Source organism: Rhinoraja longicauda, chromosome 24 (genome assembly GCF_053455715.1).
Source record: "Rhinoraja longicauda isolate Sanriku21f chromosome 24, sRhiLon1.1, whole genome shotgun sequence".
NCBI classification, from domain to species: domain Eukaryota; kingdom Metazoa; phylum Chordata; class Chondrichthyes; order Rajiformes; family Arhynchobatidae; genus Rhinoraja; species Rhinoraja longicauda.
The window spans coordinates 20,871,893-20,889,101 of NC_135976.1; the positions used below are offsets into that span (position 1 = coordinate 20,871,893).

At 48.7% G+C, this 17,209-nt stretch overlaps 1 protein-coding gene across 2 annotated transcripts; it reads left to right on the forward strand.

Annotated features, from left to right (window-relative positions):
- Window positions 1-923: 923 nt before the first annotated feature.
- On the forward strand, window positions 924-17,173 carry pex19 (peroxisomal biogenesis factor 19). Of its 2 annotated transcripts, none has more exons than XM_078420765.1 (8): window positions 924-1,039; window positions 1,552-1,646; window positions 2,139-2,304; window positions 7,500-7,585; window positions 7,983-8,159; window positions 10,641-10,817; window positions 12,427-12,468; window positions 16,487-17,173. In XM_078420765.1, exons 1-8 carry the CDS (start codon window positions 955-957, stop codon window positions 16,568-16,570), a joined length of 912 nt encoding a protein of 303 aa, XP_078276891.1. In that variant the 5' UTR covers window positions 924-954; the 3' UTR covers window positions 16,571-17,173. The 2 variants fall into 2 exon arrangements, with proteins under 2 accessions (XP_078276891.1, XP_078276892.1); XM_078420766.1 differs by having other exon boundaries at window positions 2,160-2,304.
- Window positions 17,174-17,209: the final 36 nt, after the last annotated feature.

Below are 17,209 nucleotides of genomic sequence, written 5' to 3' on the forward strand. Positions count from 1 at the left end.
ATTTAGAGCATGACGTTTTTTTAAGAGGCAAGGTACCTTTCTACAACTAAATGCCTTCGTCCAACACCCAGATTGTAAATTTCCCCACTCTGCTCCCAAACCTTTACATTTTTCATCTATTCGCACTCCCTTAAGGAAACACACTCCAGTGGTTTATAAAGGTCAACGGAGACTTCCTTACTCTTGTGCTCAGACCCTCAACTATACACGTTGGTCCAGGTAACTGGGAGTCAGTGGGTTTATATTAGAACTGAGAGATGTGGAGCATGTATTCATAAGTTTGTTGGAAGTGACTAAAATGTGTTGGGGGGGGGAGGGGGGCTGAGTACATGGAAAGAGCACAAGTGTAAGGAAGTCTTGGTGGATCTTTATAAACCATTAGAGTGTTCCGTAGCCTTGTGGGTGGGGGGCAGTAGAGGTAAAGATTTGGGAGGGAGGATAGGAAATTTACAATCGGGGTGCAAGAGGAAGGATTTTGGTTGTGGGAAGAGACCGGAGGACCCAGGACTATTCTTGAAACAGAGGAAGGGAGTAGAAAATGTGATGGAGGAAATTAAAACCAGGAAGGGTGGTCGGTAGAGGGGTCACGGATGAAGCCGAGGGTCGGGATCTGGCGAATGGTCGGTTTTTGCGTTTGCAGGGAGCTGTATCCGTGTCGAAAAGGAGAGAGTGGCGGCGAGAGGGACCAGTAGACTGCTCATATATGGGTTTATTCACAAAATGCTGGAGTAACTCAGCAGGTCAGGCAGCATCTCGGGAGAGAAGGAATGGATGACGTTTCGGGTCGAGACCCTTCTTCAGACTGATGGGGGACCAGCTTGCGGAGGCCGGGCCGAGCGGCCTTCCCGGGGCGGTGGGCGAGGACGCGAACGCGGTGACGTCAGCTGCGGACAAGCGGCGCCGGACAGATGATGTCACGCGTGGGGCTGCTGCCGATGGGCGTCGTGCGAGCTGATGCCCGGAGAGGGGCGGAGCAGAGACACTGGCAAGATGGCGGAGGGCGGCGAGGAAGACCCGGAGCTTCAGGAGATTTTGGAGAGTGAGCACCAGGTGGAGGGTCCGAGAGCAGGAAGGAAAATGGATCCCATGAAGGCGGGGTGGGTGGGGGAAATCGAAGCAACAGTTGGGGAGGGAAAACAATTAAAGGAAGAAGTGTCAAAGGGATAGAATAAAAAAAATAAAGGGACGGTAGAAGGGGGTTAACGTGTATAGATCTTCAGACGGTTGAAGAGGAGGGGCACCACGGTAGGGATGTATGACAGGTGGGAGAAGGTCATAGGTTGTGGTAGGGGAAGCCTTGGACCAAGGTCAAGTGGTTTTGGTCAAGCATTAAGGTCGGAGTTCATTTGCGTTGGGATGTTATCAACAGAGGGTGGAGAGGAATAGGCATAAAGGTAGTGAGGGACCTTGGTCTGGTAGGCAGTGTCCGAGTGTTGTGGTTGAAGGTGGAGGAGGGCAAGGCAGTGAGTGATGGTAGGACTCATCTGGCAACCTCCACCTGCTGTTTGACATTCAGTCACCATTGCTCTCCCTCCCTCTTTCTTGTTTAAGGTGCTCTCGATGATTTTGACAAAACCAATCCAGCCACACAGCCAACTCCACCAAACCTAGCAGCGCCCCCGAAATCCCCACGGGGTGCAACTACGGTAAGTGTAAGACCCAAAGATGGATATTGACCTGATTTCACACAAAACTGCAGATGCTGGAATGTTAATGAAAGCACTAAGTGCTGGAGGAACTCATCGGGTTGGGCAGCTTCTGGGGAGGGAATGGACAGGCAAAGTTTTGGGTCGCCACCTTTCTTAAGACAAAGAATGAAGCTCTCTCTACACCATCCCATCACACACTTCCAGGACACAGGTTAGACACACAGTGAAGCTCCCTTTATGTTGTCAAGACACTGTTGGGTCGGTTTATATCCAAACACAAAAAGATGGAGAAACTCAGCAGATCAGACAGAATCTGGGGAGGGAATGGACAAGTGACTTTTCGGGTCAGGCCACTTCAGTCTGAGGGAGCTTCACTTTGTGTCTAACCTGATCCCTGGGAATGTGTGATGTGGCATTGTCGAGGGTGCTTCCTGCTGTATCTAACCACTGCTCTGGGGGTGTGACATCACCTTCTCTCCTGTGTACCAGGAGCCTCTCTTCTCAGCGCAGGATCGCTTTTTCCAAGAGCTCTTTGACTCGGAACTAGCAGCTCAGGCCTCGGAAGAGTTTGACAACGCGATGAGGGAGTTGGCAGGCCAGGAGCCACAGCTGGTCGAACAGTTCCACAAGCTGTCTGAGGTCGCAGGCAGGGTCGGTGAGTCTTGTTTGCTCTGACGTGACCCTGGACGGAAAGAGCTCAGAAGCTGGGGTAACTCTCACTCTGACTGCCCCCACCAGGTTTGGTGCCACAGTCATTCTAAAAGAGGCAATGGATATATCACAGAGAAGTTGACTGCATGCAATGAATGATTATACCTCACACTGGCAGTAGTGAGCATAATGTTCCTTTGGGCTATTGGCACCACTTATTGTTGATGGAGATTTAAGATTTTGGCAAGGGAATGCAGAGTAAAATTTGTAAATATACAAATAATGCAACACTCACTGGACAGAATGGAGGTTTGTCAAATGGTGAGAGATGAAAGGTGTTGTTGTTCAGACCCCAGAGCACATGTACTCAAATTAATGAGAGGTAACTTGTGGGTGCAGCAAGAAATTGGAAATCAAAATGGCCTTCCATTGCAAGAGACCCGAGTACATTTTGCTGCAATTGTACATGGCCCTCCAGTCTTGCATACCAACCTGTCTCCACGCCTGATGAGGGACGAATAAAGGGTCAGGTGTTTGGCATTTATTTCTCATTCTTGCTCATTTCTTAATTTTAAATGTTGTTTCGACCACTTCAGAGTTAACTGCAGGAGTAATGAATGTCTTGCTGGAATTGTACAGGAAGGAAGGATATTCTTCCTCAAGAAATATCTCCCTGGGCAGAAAGTGGGGGTGGGTGAATTGAATCCTGTCCTCGTCAACAGAGCTGCAGTAGAGATGGTCAACAATTCAGGTTCAAAGGCATCGATATCACCAGTCCCTTCACATGGATGGTGATGATCCAAGAAAGTCATTGTGCTTTTGCCTTTTTAAGTGCCTGAAATGAAATGTCCACAAGGATTCTCTCGACCGTGTACCGGTGTGCTGTAGAAAGTATTCTGATGGGATGCATCTGAGCTTGGTACAGCCACCTGGAGTTGTAGAGCTTGGTAAATGCAGCGCAATTCATCACAGCCTCTTCCCATCCAGTCCATCTGTAGAAACAGAATTACAGATTCTGGTTTATGCAAAAGGATGAAAAATGCTAGAGTAACTGCAGGTCAATGGTGTGTTGCATTAGGAAGTCTGCAAGTATGGTCAAAGATACATAGGCAATAGACAATAGACAATAGACAATAGGTGCAGGAGTAGGTCATTCGGCCCTTCGAGCCAGCACCGCCATTCAATGTGATCATGGCTGATCATCCACAATTAGTACCTCGTTCCTGCCTTCTCCCCATACCACTTAAATCCGCTAGCCCTAAGAGCTCTTTCTAACTCTCTTTTGAATGCATCCAGTGAATCGGCCTCCACTGCCTTCTGAGGCAGAGAATTCCGCAAATTCATAACTCTGTGTGAAAAAGTTTTTCCTCATCTCTGTTCTAAATGGTCTACCCCTTATTCTTAAACTGTGGCCCCTGGTTCTGGATTCCCCCAACATCGGGACATGTTTCCTGCATCTAGCGTGTCCCATCCCTTAATAATTTTATATGTTTCTATAAGATCCCCTCTCATCCTAAATTCCAGCAAATACAAGCCCTGTCACTCCATTCTTCCATCATATGACAGTCCCACCATCCCGGGAATTAACCGGTATGCATGAACCTATGCTGCACTCCCTCAATAGCAAGAATGTCCTTCCTCAAATTAGACCAAAACTGCACACAATACTCCAGGTGTGGTCTCACCAGGGCCCTGTACAACGTATACTCAACTCCTCATTATGCAGGCCAACATGCTATTAGCTTTCCTCACTGCCTGTTATACCTGCATGCTTACTTTCAGTGACTGATGTACAAGGACAACCAGGTCTCGTTGCACTTCCCCTTTTCCTAACCTGGCACCATTCAGGTAATAATCTGCCTTCCCGTTCTTGGCACCAAAGTGGATAACCTCACATTTATCCACATTATACTGCATCTTCCACCTTCAACCCTGGCCATTCCCCTTTCTCTCTTCCACCTTCTGGAAGAAGATACAGAAGCTTAATGCTCTAGAAGTCCAGACTTATCAGCTTTTTCCCTATTGCTATCGGACCCTTGAACCAATGACTGCTTGCACACCTCTTTCCCAGAGATGTCGCACACTGTATTGTATGTTCTGGTTGCCCCATTTTAGGAAGGATGTAGATGCTTTGGAGAAGGTGTAGAAAATGTTTACCAGGATGATACCTGGATTAGAGGATATTCGCTATAAGGAGAGGTTGGCAGTTGAGGGAAGACCTGATAGAGGTTTACAAAATTATGAACGGTATAGATAGCATAGACCGTCAGAATCTTTTTTCGCAGAGTGGGGTTTTAAGGTGAGAGAGGGAGCGTTTCAAAGAGATGCATGGGGCAAGCTCCTTACACAGAAAGTGATAGGTGTCTGGAACACGCTGCCAGGGGTGGCGGCGAATGGAAGATACAATAGGGCATATAAGAGGCATTAAGATAAGCACATGAAAATGCAGAGATTGGAATATCAATCATGTGCAAGCAGAGGGGATTAGTTTAATTTGTTTGGTATAGACATAGGCCAAAGCATATGTTACTGTGCTGTTTTGGATTCATATTTATTCTAACCATGTATGCTGTTTCACTGTGAGCTTCATGCAAGCAAAGAAATTCATTGCACCCTGGTCCTGGTGTATATTGCAAGACTGCACAGTCCTTAAAAAAAAAAAAGGCATTGGATACAAAGCAGGACAGTTGGCTCCATGTAGTGAATGGTAATAATTCACACTGGTGGTGAAGAGTGTTTGTTGGGGCGATTGGCACTACTTACTGTTGATGGACAATTGTCGTGAAGAAAGACATGAGAATGGGGAACTGGATATTTAATAAAGCTTTCTTGAGAACAGTTCGTATTATGGTCGAGGAGGTGTTGGGCACGCTAAGGCATACGAACGTAGGTAAAATCTGGTTCTGATCAGATATAACTGAGGACAGTGTGGGAAGCTAGAGAAGAAATTGCAGGTGCCTGGCTGAAATATATAATTCATCATGAGACATCAAAACAAAAAAGACCAAATCTGTGCAAGAACAAGACATTAATGCAAAAAATAAAAAGAAAATAAGTCGTGGTGGTACGAGGTGGTTCATAGTGTATTTTTGCCGCGTTAGGATTAGGGTTGTACATGTTGGTTCAAGACCCTAATAGTTGTAGGAAGGTGGCTGTTCCTAGACATGGTGGTGTGGTACTTTATTTCTTGCCTGGATGGTGTGCTCCTTGCTAGAAGCCAATGCCTTGTGGCATTCGATGGTGGATATTTTCTACAGTACATCGGTACAAGTTTGCAGCATAGTCAGTGATGTGCCGAATTTCTTTAAACCTCTAAGAAAATAGAGCCGCTGGGATTGTTGACGTTTCGGGTCGAGGCCTTGTGTCAGGACAATTCCTTTCCCTCCACATATTCTGCTTCTCCCACTAAGTTCCTCCAGCACCTTTTTTCTCACTCCAAATTCCAGAGTGCAGTCTTTTGTGTTCCCACACCAAATTTCCCCATAGGACCCATCCCCTTTCACCTAGTATCTCTATCCTATTAGATCTGTTCTGGGGGTGATGCTTTCCACACTAGCGCTTCCCCTTTGCTTCACAGCTCCTCTTCATCACAGCTGACAGGCTTTTCCGCCATGTCTCTTCTATTTCCTGCAATTCTACTTCCACCCAGAGCAAGAATATAGCTTCACTTCTCCCATCTCATCAGCCTCCATATTCAATACATTGTCCTTTGTAATTCCTGCCAGCTTGGATAAGATTCCACTACTGCCCCCTCCTCTCTTGTTTCAGTACTCCCAAAGGCATGTTTTATCCACTGGATAACTGTTCCATCTTCACCAATCACACCCCTTCTCACGGTGCTCTGCCATGCTGCTACAGGAGGTAAAACATCTTTCCTTTCATCTCTTCCCATCCCAATTCGGGTACCCAAACACCTCCTGCCTGGTGAAGCAGGGACTTGCTTCTGTATTCTTCAATCTAATGTACTACATTCTGTGTTCACAATGTGGTCTTCCCTGCCCTGGACAAATACACAGATTGGGTGACTGCTTTGCAGAGCATCAGTGTTCAGTTCGCAGGGGCATCCCTGTGCTTCCAGTTGCCTGCCACATGGATTCTTCTTCCCACTCTCGCCGTGACACTTCCTATCATTTCCAGTGAGGCTTAACACAAGCTCAAGGAACACCAGGTCATTTTTCGACTAGACATCAGAGCTCAGCATTGAATTTGACAATTTCTGAAAAGCACCCAGTTTCTGGCTGGTTCCGATGAAGTTCCAATGTTAATTCGATCTTTCTCCTCCAAGATGCAACTCGACCTGCTGGGTATGTCCAGTCACTTCAGTGTTCTCTGTCTCTCAGCTCTGTCATTGCTCTCCCTACCCTCTGCCTTATTCCCTCCCTCTATATACAGTATCAATTTGATACTGATCGGCTGTGATTAACATGACTTGTGTCATTCTGTCTCTGCTGGTCGTCACCCTGTCACAGATGTTTCCCTTCTCTCCCTCATCCTTCCAATTTCAAACACAGGTCATCTTCCAACTTTTCCACTTGTCATGAAAGGTCTTTGCCCTGAAATGTTTCTCATGGGCAGCACAGAAACAGGCCCTATGGCCCATCAAGTCCGTGATGATTATTGATCACCTATATCAATGGGATTAGTATGGGCTGAAAAGCCTATTTTTGTGCTTTGTAACTCTAGCCCATCTATACATCCTATTTACCAGCTTTTGATATATAGTCGTCATTCTCTGGTGATTCAAGTACTTGTTTTTATGTTTATTAGAGCATTAGGGCAGTGTTTTCCAGATGCCAACCATCCACTGCAGGGAAAAATCCTCCTTAGATCGCCGTTAAACCATTGCCCACTTGTCAAGTCGGGTAAGTAACTGTCAGAGTGCTCCCTCTCGCACGCCGCTAGAAGTTCAATAAAAGTATTCAGCGGCTAGCCAAATCTCCTAACTGCAGAGGAATAGAAGGTTGATGAGCTTTCTTGCATCAATCAATGTGCTGTGGCCCTGACGGTGCTTCACAGATGTGCATGCCCAAGAACTTAAGCTGTTCACTCTTGACCTGTGGATGATTACAGGTTCATGGATCCTTGGCTTTTCCATCCTGACATCACACTGAGATTACTCCCCATGCCCTGCCCTACCCTACCTCATTTGTGGTTTGATGATTTTACTTCCATTATCTGTGATCTTTTCTGACATAACAGGAAGTGATCCAGTTTCGCAGCAAGAATTTACTTCCTGCTTACAGCAAACATTGACGGGATTGGCTAAGAATGCAAGTGACTTACAGGTAACTGTTACTGTCAAATGATCCTCTCCTTAACACTTTGCAACCTCGTGAGGTAACTGACCTGGCACACCTATGTGCGTGTGTTTCTCGCTCTCTCTCTCTCTCACCTTGTGCTGCTCTGTAACTATCTGACTTTGCACCCTTTGTGATTCTGCCATCTCTGTAAATCTCTCTCTGACGTGTATGTGCGTGCGTGTGTTTCTCTCTCTGACCTCGTACCCCTCCGTACGTCTATCTGGTTGTTCCCCTTTGTCACTGTCTTGCAACTCCTTTTTTCTTCTCTATCTCTTTTTGCATGCCCCACTGTGATTCTCTGAACCCATTCACTGTTATGTCTCTCCCACCCCTCACCCCAACTTTGCGCACTCACCCTTACTCCCTGTATGTGCCTCTGCAGCAGGGTCCGGAGATGTCTGAGGAGGAGCTGCGTCATGCCATGGACGGGCTGGGCCTGGGGCCGAGTGGGGTGCCGAGCGAGACGGAGGCAGGCCTCGCCCCCATCATGCAGGACATTGTGCAAAGCCTGCTGTCCAAGGAGGTGCTCTACCCATCTGTGAAGGAGATTGTAGACAAGGTAGGTGATGGGCCAAGGCTTGGGGGTCAGCGGGGGAGGGGGGGGAGGAGGAGAGAGGGAGGTGGAGGGAGGGAGAAGCAGAAGATCCCACTATAAGATGACATGGTCCTGCTTCTGTGCATCCATCCATGATACTCTGTCTGCTAATTCCAACATTCACACCACCCTTCTTGTTCTGCTCTGGTAGAGATCCTGCATGGCTGCAATGAGCCTACTGACTTCCACTGCTATAACTTTGAACCTTGATTCTACCATGAGCGTCTATGATGATGAGGTGCAGTCTCCCCAGGGCACAGTACAGTTGGAGCAGGGTGCCTCCTACACTCAGATCCTTTTGTGAAAAAGGTCAATGTACCTTCTGCTGTGCTTATCCATTGTAGCTGCTCATAGCCTTTCAGCCAGCTGTGCACAGGGACACCCGGGTCTTTCTAATTACCCGGCACCTTGCAGCCTCGTACCTCTTGGAAAACACTCCACCTTTGTAACTTATTTCCCACTAAAGTAATTGATAAATGTTTCCACATTATGACCATAGGACAAAGGAGCTGAATTAGGGCATTGAGCCTATTGAGTCTATTCTGCCATTCAATCATGGCTGATGTATTTTTCCCTCTCAACCTCATTCTCCTGCTTTCTCCCCGTAACCTTTGATGCCCTTATGAATCAAGAACTCACCTGTCTCCACTTTAAAAATACCTAATGCCTTGGCCTCCACCGCCATCTGTGGAAATGAATTCCACAGATTCACCACCCTCTGGCTAAAAAAAACAAATGCTCATCTCCATTCCAAAGGTACGTCCTTTTATTCTGAGTTTTAGACTCCCACTCCAGGAAACATCCTTTCCATGTCCACTCCATCTAGAGCTTTCATTAACCAGTAGGATTCAATGAAACCCGCCCTCCTCCTTCTAAACACCAGCTTCTTGAAAGATCACTACTGATCCTTCGACAATCTCAGCAGCTACCTCTTTCAGAACCCCGAGGTATATTCCATCTGGTCTAGATGACATCCACCTTTAGACCTTTCAGCTTTCCAAGCACCTTCTCAGTAATAGCGATGGCACTCACTTTTGCCCCTGACTCTCTTGAATTTCTGGCACATTGCTGGTGTCTTCCACTGTGAAGACAGACATAAAAAACTTATTCAGTTTATCCACCATTTCTTTGTTCCCCATTACTACTACTCCAGTGTCATTTCCCAGTGGTCCAATGTCAACTTTTCCCTCTCTTACTTTTTACATATCTGAAAAATCTTTTGTTTTCCTCTTTTGCATTATTGGCTAGCTTACCTTCATATTTCTTTTTTTTCTCTCCTGAACAGTAATGCCAATACATCTGAATTCAACTTCTTGCTCTCAAACTGCAGGTTGAATTCTATCATATTATTCATATCATATTATGATCACTGGCTCCTAAGATTCACCTTAAGATTCCTAATCGTCTGGTTCATTGCACAACACCAAATCCACAATTGCCTTTTCCTTAGTGAACTCAACCATGAGTTGCTCTAAGAAGCCATTTCATAGGCATTCTACAAATTCCTTCTCATGGCATCTGGTACCAACCTGATTTTCCCAGGCTACTTGCATATTGAAATCCCCTATGACTACTGTAAACATTGTCTTTCTTCCATGCATTTTTAATTTCCTGGTGTAATCTGATCCGTTGTCGTTTCTTGCTTAGGATTGGATTTCATTCTTACCAACGGTGCCAGCCCACCCCCTCTGCCCACCTGCCTGTCTTTTCAATAGAATGTGTATCCGTGGATATTCAGTTCCCAGCTTTCATCCTCTTTCACCCACAGCTTTGTGATGCCCACCACTTCGTACCTGCCAATTTCTAACTGTGCTATGAGTTCATTCACCTTCTTTCGTATACTGCCTCCATTCAGACGTAACAAATTCAGTTTTGGGAACATTAGGACAATTTGCAGTCCGACTTTTGTGTGCAGGAAAACAGGCAAACAATGTTTCAGGTCGGAACCTTTCTTCAGCTTGAAACGTTGTCTGGATTCAGCATGGTTGATTTATGAAGAGGGGTTTAGTGGGTCTTCAGAATTTAGAAAAATGAAAGGTGATCTTAAGTGGACAAGATTTGGAGGTGGGTTGGCGGGGACTGACAGGTTGGATGCTGGGAGGAGTATACCCTGGGTGATGGTATCTATAGCTGGGGGAGGGAGGGGGCATTGGCTCAGAATAAGGGCTGGCTTACTTCAGACGGGTGGAATTTCTGGAATTCACTGCTCCAGAGAGCTGTGGAGTGACTGAGTGCCTTCTAGCCCAATAGTGATGGTGTTTTAAATAAGATGGGAATGTGGATAAAGCTGGGATGTGGAGCTGAGGTCAAGATTTGGATCAGCCATGCTGGTGCTGGGGGAGACTAGAGGGGCCGATTGGCCTGCTCTTATTTCTCACACAATTGAATTGGACTGCGTCGTTTTTCTACACCCCTGACCCTTGCCACCCACTGCCTCTGTTCCAGTACCCAGATTGGCTGGAGGCACACCGCCACTCGCTGCCGGCAGAGGAGCTACGGAGGTACGAGCAGCAGCACCGGCTGATGGAAAGGATTTGCACGGAGTTCGAGGCAGAGACGGAAGGGGAGCCAGAAGGCAGGCGGAACGCCCGCTTTGAGACCATCCTGGACCTCATGCAGCAGGTGAGTAGGGTAGGGGAGGACTCTGCCCAAACGGACACACATATCAGACGGCTAGTGGCATTCCCATCGCCGAATCCCTCACCAGCAAAATCGGGCCACCACTAACCAGAATCTCTACTGGAGCAGACATAGGTCAGAGCTCGGGTCTCCTGTCGGATTGATTATTTTCCTGTCACCATCTACAGGGCATGTCAGTAGTATGATAAATCACTCTCCACTCTCTCCTGGGAGAGAGTAGCTTCAAAAAACTCTCGACGAGCTTGACAACAGCCTGAACAACAGAGCTGCTTGATTGGCTCCACATCCACCTCTCGTAACACTGCCTCCAGCTCTAGAAACTGCCTGAACCTCTGCTGCGTTGAACACGCCCTCCCTCTAACACCAGTGCACAGTGGCTGCACTGTTTACCATTTACAAAATGCACTGCAAATACTCATCCAGACGGCTCCGACCACCATTAAAGAGGAGATGGGCAGCGGGTGCAGGGCAACTGCCTGACGGAAAAATCACTGCTTTTTCGTCAACACCCTGTAAATTGTGGAACCCCCTGCCCCCCACAGAAATGTGGGAGCAACTTTACAGAGGGACTGCAATGGGTCACAATGCAAGCTCTCCCTCACCCCAACCCCCACAACAGAAGGGGAGCTTGCATTGACAGCAATGTCCAAATTCTGAGAAATGAATAAATTATCCACCATCCCACCCTGCAACGTTCGAAGAAATCAGCACTCGGATCCGGCACAACCAGAAGTGCTTCCTGTAAATTGTCCCTTGTGTGTGTAGAATAGGTTTAATGTTTGGCACGGATGGTTGGCACTGAAGGGCCCGTTTCCACGCTGTATCTCTAAACTAAACTCAAGTTGTATAGGAAAATAACTGCAGATGCTGGTACAAGTGGAAGGTATCACAAAATGCTGGAGTAACTCAGCAGGTCAGGCAGAATCTAGGAGAGAGGGAATGGGTGACGTTTTGAGTCGAGCCCCATCTTCAGTCTGAAGAAGGGTCTTGACCCGAAACGTCATCCATTCCCTCCTAGATGCTGCCTGACCTGCTGAGTTACTCCAGCATTTTGTGATACCTAAACTAAACTTTAAATTATTCCTCAATCCCACCGATGTGCACCCCTGCACTGGCAGCCATGCTGTCAGCTGCCCAAGAACTGAAATTTGCTCTCTTCCCCCCCCCCCCCCCCCAAACTTCCACACCCCTGCCCTTCTTGTAAGTGTCCCTCCCTGTCTCGGACCCTTGAGGGGGCTTCTACCAGTCATGGCCCACGAGACCTCCATCCGAACTGATGGAATCGAGACAGCATCGTGACTAACTGAACTGAATATCAGCAAAACAGGCAACTGAAATATAACTGCTCTCTTGTGTCTCTCCATCCCTCCCACTCTCCCAACATTTCTGCCCACGTCTCTGTCCCCTGACCCCAATTTCTATCATTTCCATTCTACCCTCATCCTACCCCACTCTGCTTATTCCTGCCCTTTCTTCCTCTGAACTGTCTCCCCATTCCTGTGTTTTTAAATTTTTGAATTTGCTTTCTCTTCCCCCCCGCCATCCTCACCCTCGCTTACCCCTCACCTTTACCCCTTCATTGGGTTTACAGCTGCAAGACCTTGGAGTGCCTCCCAAGGAGCTGGCCGAAACGGTGAGTGCAAAACCCACACTCGTCCGACCGATGTAGCAGCAATCAAAATACCCTCACACACTTCGCTGGCGAAAATGTAAGGGGAGTCTAGCCCTTGTCCTGGAAGGGTATGACAGGACATTGTAGGGGAGGTATCACGTCTGTCTGCCCTATGCTCTGGGGGTATGTGTGTGTTGGAAGCAGTTCAGTCTATGTCTAATCTGTGCCCTACAAGAGTGTGTAGGACAGTGTAGAGGGAGTGTCATTATCTGACTCTATGCTCTGGCAACATGTGACAGGACAGTGCAGAGGGAGCTTCATTTTTTTTTACCTTCCAAGGACTTTATTCAATAATTGCATATTACAGTGTACCAGAAGGTACAAAAACGTTCAATAGTCACATTGCATCAGGACACGCGAGCACAGACATAGGCCCGGAAAAGGGGCAGGCAACCGACTCTGGTATGACCATCGACTACCCGCTGTCTGGACCCGCGAATGGCCATCTTGGCCAGGCCCAGGAGCAGGGAGATCCCGCCCTCTCGATCGACCCTCCCCACTCCCTGCCTTGTGCCCAAATACCAAATTCGTGGGATTAAAATGGAACCAAAACTTGAGGAGCTGCCCCTTCAGATATTCGTACAGGGACTGCAGCCACTCACACTCCAAATGCAAGTGGAACATGGTCTCTTCCTCGCCGCAGAAGTTACAAGCGGCTGACGAGTCCGTGAACCGACTTAAATATCTGTTACACACCACGGCTCTATGCAACACTCTCCACCCCAGGTCCCCGATGTAAAGGGGGAGGAATCCCTTATAGAGAGACTTCCATTGGGGACTGCTCCAACCGCCAGGTGGTAACACGGGGCATGTCTGGATGGAAGACGAGGATGAGGAAGTGTAGAGTGTGCAGGGGTGAGCTGTACAGTAAATGTCTCTCCGCGTCACGGAACTGGGCATCCCGGAAAGGCGGCTAATGTTGTGTCGGGCCGGCTCCCGGAAAAGATTCCGGGGCTTGGGCCCAATGAGCAATTCCGACAGAGCGGGGGTTAGCTCGGTCGAAATTGTTCCGAGCACACGTCTCTCCTTGACACCCACCGTGACAGGGTGAAGACTGGCAACCGTCGCAGTTACAACACCCCCCTTCCTCATGAGGAGCAGCGCACTGGCTGAAGGGGACCAGATTCCTAACGACTTTCATCTCCAGCTCCTGCCAGTTCGCCGGCCAAGCATCCTCAGTGGGACTCGGATAGACCCTCAGGTAGAGAAGGTGCGTGGTGCTCCACGCATAAGATGTCATCTCCTCAGGCAGGGAGTCCAACTGCCACTGATCCACTAAAAGTCCAGAACACTTACTCCAGTTGATCCTGACGGAGGATGCGTTCGAGAAAACCTGCTGGCACTCACGCATCCTCCGCAGGTCAACAGGGTCAGTGAACGTAAGGAGTAGATCGTCAGCATAGGCCGAGAGAACCACCTACACCCCCAGTCCTGGCAAAGTCAGGCCTGTCATCCGCCTCTGAAAAAGTCACAGAAACAGCTCCACTTAGACCGAGCACAACTGACCAGACATGGGACACCATTCACCTTTACGAGACACTCCGCTGCGGCGTACAGAAGCCGGACACGGGTCACAAAACGCGGTCCAAATTCAAATGCCTGCAGCGTCCCGAAAAGGTAGTCATGATCTACCCTGTCAAATGCTTTCTTCTGATCAAGGGACAGAAAAGCAACTGACTGACCAGCCCCCTGGGACAGATGGATCAGGTCCCTTACCAGGTGGATGTTTTCTTGAATGAACCGGCCAGGGACTGTGTAGGACTGGTCCGGGTGGATCAATTGGGACAGCACGGAACCCAGGCGATTTGCCATTGCCCGTGCAAAAACGTAATTCCCTGTGCTGAGGAGAGAGACTGGGTGCCAGTTCTTCCACAGGCAGAGATCACCCTTCTTGGACACCAGGACAATCACTGCCCTGTGCCAAGAGAGGGACATCTCCCTGGTCGCCAGGCTCTCTCCCAGGACCTTTGGGTAATCTCCCCCTAGGACATCCCAGAAGGCTTTAACAAACTCTACGGTCAGCCCATCCAGCCCTGGGGACTAACCCCTCCTGACCTGGTGCACCTCACCAGTCAACTCCTCCAATGATCTTGGGTCATCAAGTTCAACCACCTCTCTATCTACGGTCGGTAGACCCTCCCATAGGATCACTGAGCTTCTCCACTAAAACCATCTGCAGAGAACAGGTCCGAACTAAAGCATTAATCTCTGGATCCGTGACAGAGGAGCCATCATCCGCAAGCAGCTCCCCAGCCTCCTGCTGAACCTCCCCAGCCCCCTGTTAGACCTTTCCAGATGCCTTTTGGACACTCCTGGCCTACTTTTTGACTCCGGGGTCAACAATCACCCATTGGGTAGGCTCCTCCTCCTCAGGGGGAAGGGGGGCGTGAGCTTACCTGCTGTAGGGAGACGTGTGCGAAGGTGTTTGTTTATCTTCTTCACCTTCTTCCCCATCTGCGGCTGCCATCCCAGCCCCACACCCTCCCCCCACACTTCACTGCCATCCGCTGCCGTAGGTACAGGACGTAGGGGTGGGGGAGCAGTGCCGCCCTGGTCTGCCGAGGTGGAACCGGCATTCCCGGATGGGGCAGCAGTGCTTTCCTGGGCCGACAAGGTGGAACTGGCAGCCCCGGATGGACCAGCAGAGTTTCCCTGCGCTGCAGCATTGGGATTTCTCGCAGCAGCCCGACCATTGGGACAATCCCTCCAACCTCCTTGCACGCATGACACCGTGCATAACCCCAACTCTAAAACATGCGGTAGGAGATTCTCTCGTGCTCAACATAAACTCCCCTTTGCGCCCGACCCTGTACCCACATCCATAAACACCCATCTTTTAAAACTCAGGATCCCTTTAAGACGCGGGTTGCGCCAGGGCTGCAAAAACCAAGTCAGCCTTGACCGCACTTCCCCTAGGTGTGGAAGAAGTGCATCCCAGATGAAAATGGGAACACAACGCAGGAGAACTGGTCTCACAGGGGACACCCACAGTTCCACCGGTAAAATGACCCCGCCCACTGTGAGCCCCTTCTGCAATGCTAGGGCCACCTCCTGCTGTGACTTTAAAAGAAATTCACATTTCCCCCCATCAATCTCGGAAGAGGCAATCACATTCTTCTGAAAGAGATCGTGTAGAACCAATTCTATTACCTCCTTGGTCCACTGGTACCCGGTTTGGACTTTGATCTCGTATGTAATCCCCCACAGATCAACATAAGGCTCCTCCTCGAGTGATCCCGAAGCCGCTGCTGAAGCCGCAGCTGCATAGCTCTGAGCCCGATCCTGACGGGTACGAACCAGAAACAGCAGCAGTCTCAGCTTAAAAACAGTATCAATCTAAAAGAGCAGCCGAAGCAGTTCTCTCCAGCCGAGCAAGGAAAACGCCCACGCTTATCTTCTTTGCCGAGAGCAGCTTTGGAAGACTTTTCCCAGGTCTTTCGAGCCTCCAAAAACTGCCGGATTTAAAAAGTACTTTCTCTTCCTTTATCCCAGGCAACCTGGTCTGGGCAAAACGGTATGGGAGCAGGTTTTCGATGTTGGAAACCACAAACACCACTTATTTCCGACTCCCGGTCTGCAGGTACAATTGGCAATCCTCCAGCCACTGCCACTCCACGGCACTCCAGAAAAGCGCTGGAATTCCTCACTAAATGGAGAAATCCTTTAAAAAAGAAAAGTGTCCGCAGTCCGACGTTATGTCAAACCTCGAAGTCTCACTGCTTCTGTCCTTCCTTCGACATAACCTTTTAAAAGTTACTTTAAAACCTCTCAGCCGTCGGAGCAGTGCCACTCTGCATCCAACCTTGAGAACTTCACTCTGTCTAACCTGTGCCCTGCGAATGTGTGATGGGACAAAGAAGGGGGAAGCTTCATTCTATGTGTAACCTTTGGTATAAGATGGGGTGGGAATGGGTTTCAGCTGCCATTTTCCAGGATGTTTAAACTTATTTTTGCTTCCTCCTTCCCGTACCTCCATCAGCCTCCTGGACTGAACTTCGACTTGGACGGTGGGAACCTATCAGAGAACGCGGCATTGGGGAGTGAGCAGTGCATGGTCATGTGACAGCCCAGCCAGTCTGGGTCACAGCATGGCTCATGTGGAGCTTGCCGAGCCCACTTGAATTGTGGGGTGACTGAACAGTGAAGAGGGAGCTTCAATATGTGTGTAACGCCTGCTGTAAGGGATTGGATATTGGGATGAACGGTGGGTTTGAGTGGAGTCCCTCGGGGGAGGGGGTTTCTCGCCATCCTCCCAACCACCCCTCCGCGAACGAATTAACTCCCCTCTCCCAATCATGGTTTACCTGCCGCTTCCCTTCCTTGCCTTCCCTTTGTTGGGTATGCCATCATCAAGAACAACCACGGACCACTTCCTCAGCACATTACAGAGCAAGGTTTGCCTCACTGCCTTGTCAGCACCGGTGATTAATGTTGGAGCAAAATGTAACCCCAGACCCAGGATCTCACTGGCGTCATAGAATTCCGCTGCATGATTGAGTGCAAGTTCAGAAGGGAGATTGGGTGCTGCCACCAGAGATGGAATTGGACCCCGTATATTATTAACAATAATTCATCTGTGCTGGACTTTATGTATATAATGACTGGATTTCCATTATAATAATTAATGTAACAAATTAATTGATTTATTAAAGACTATTGTCTAATTTCTCTATGGAAATACTCATTTCATACATGTACCTAT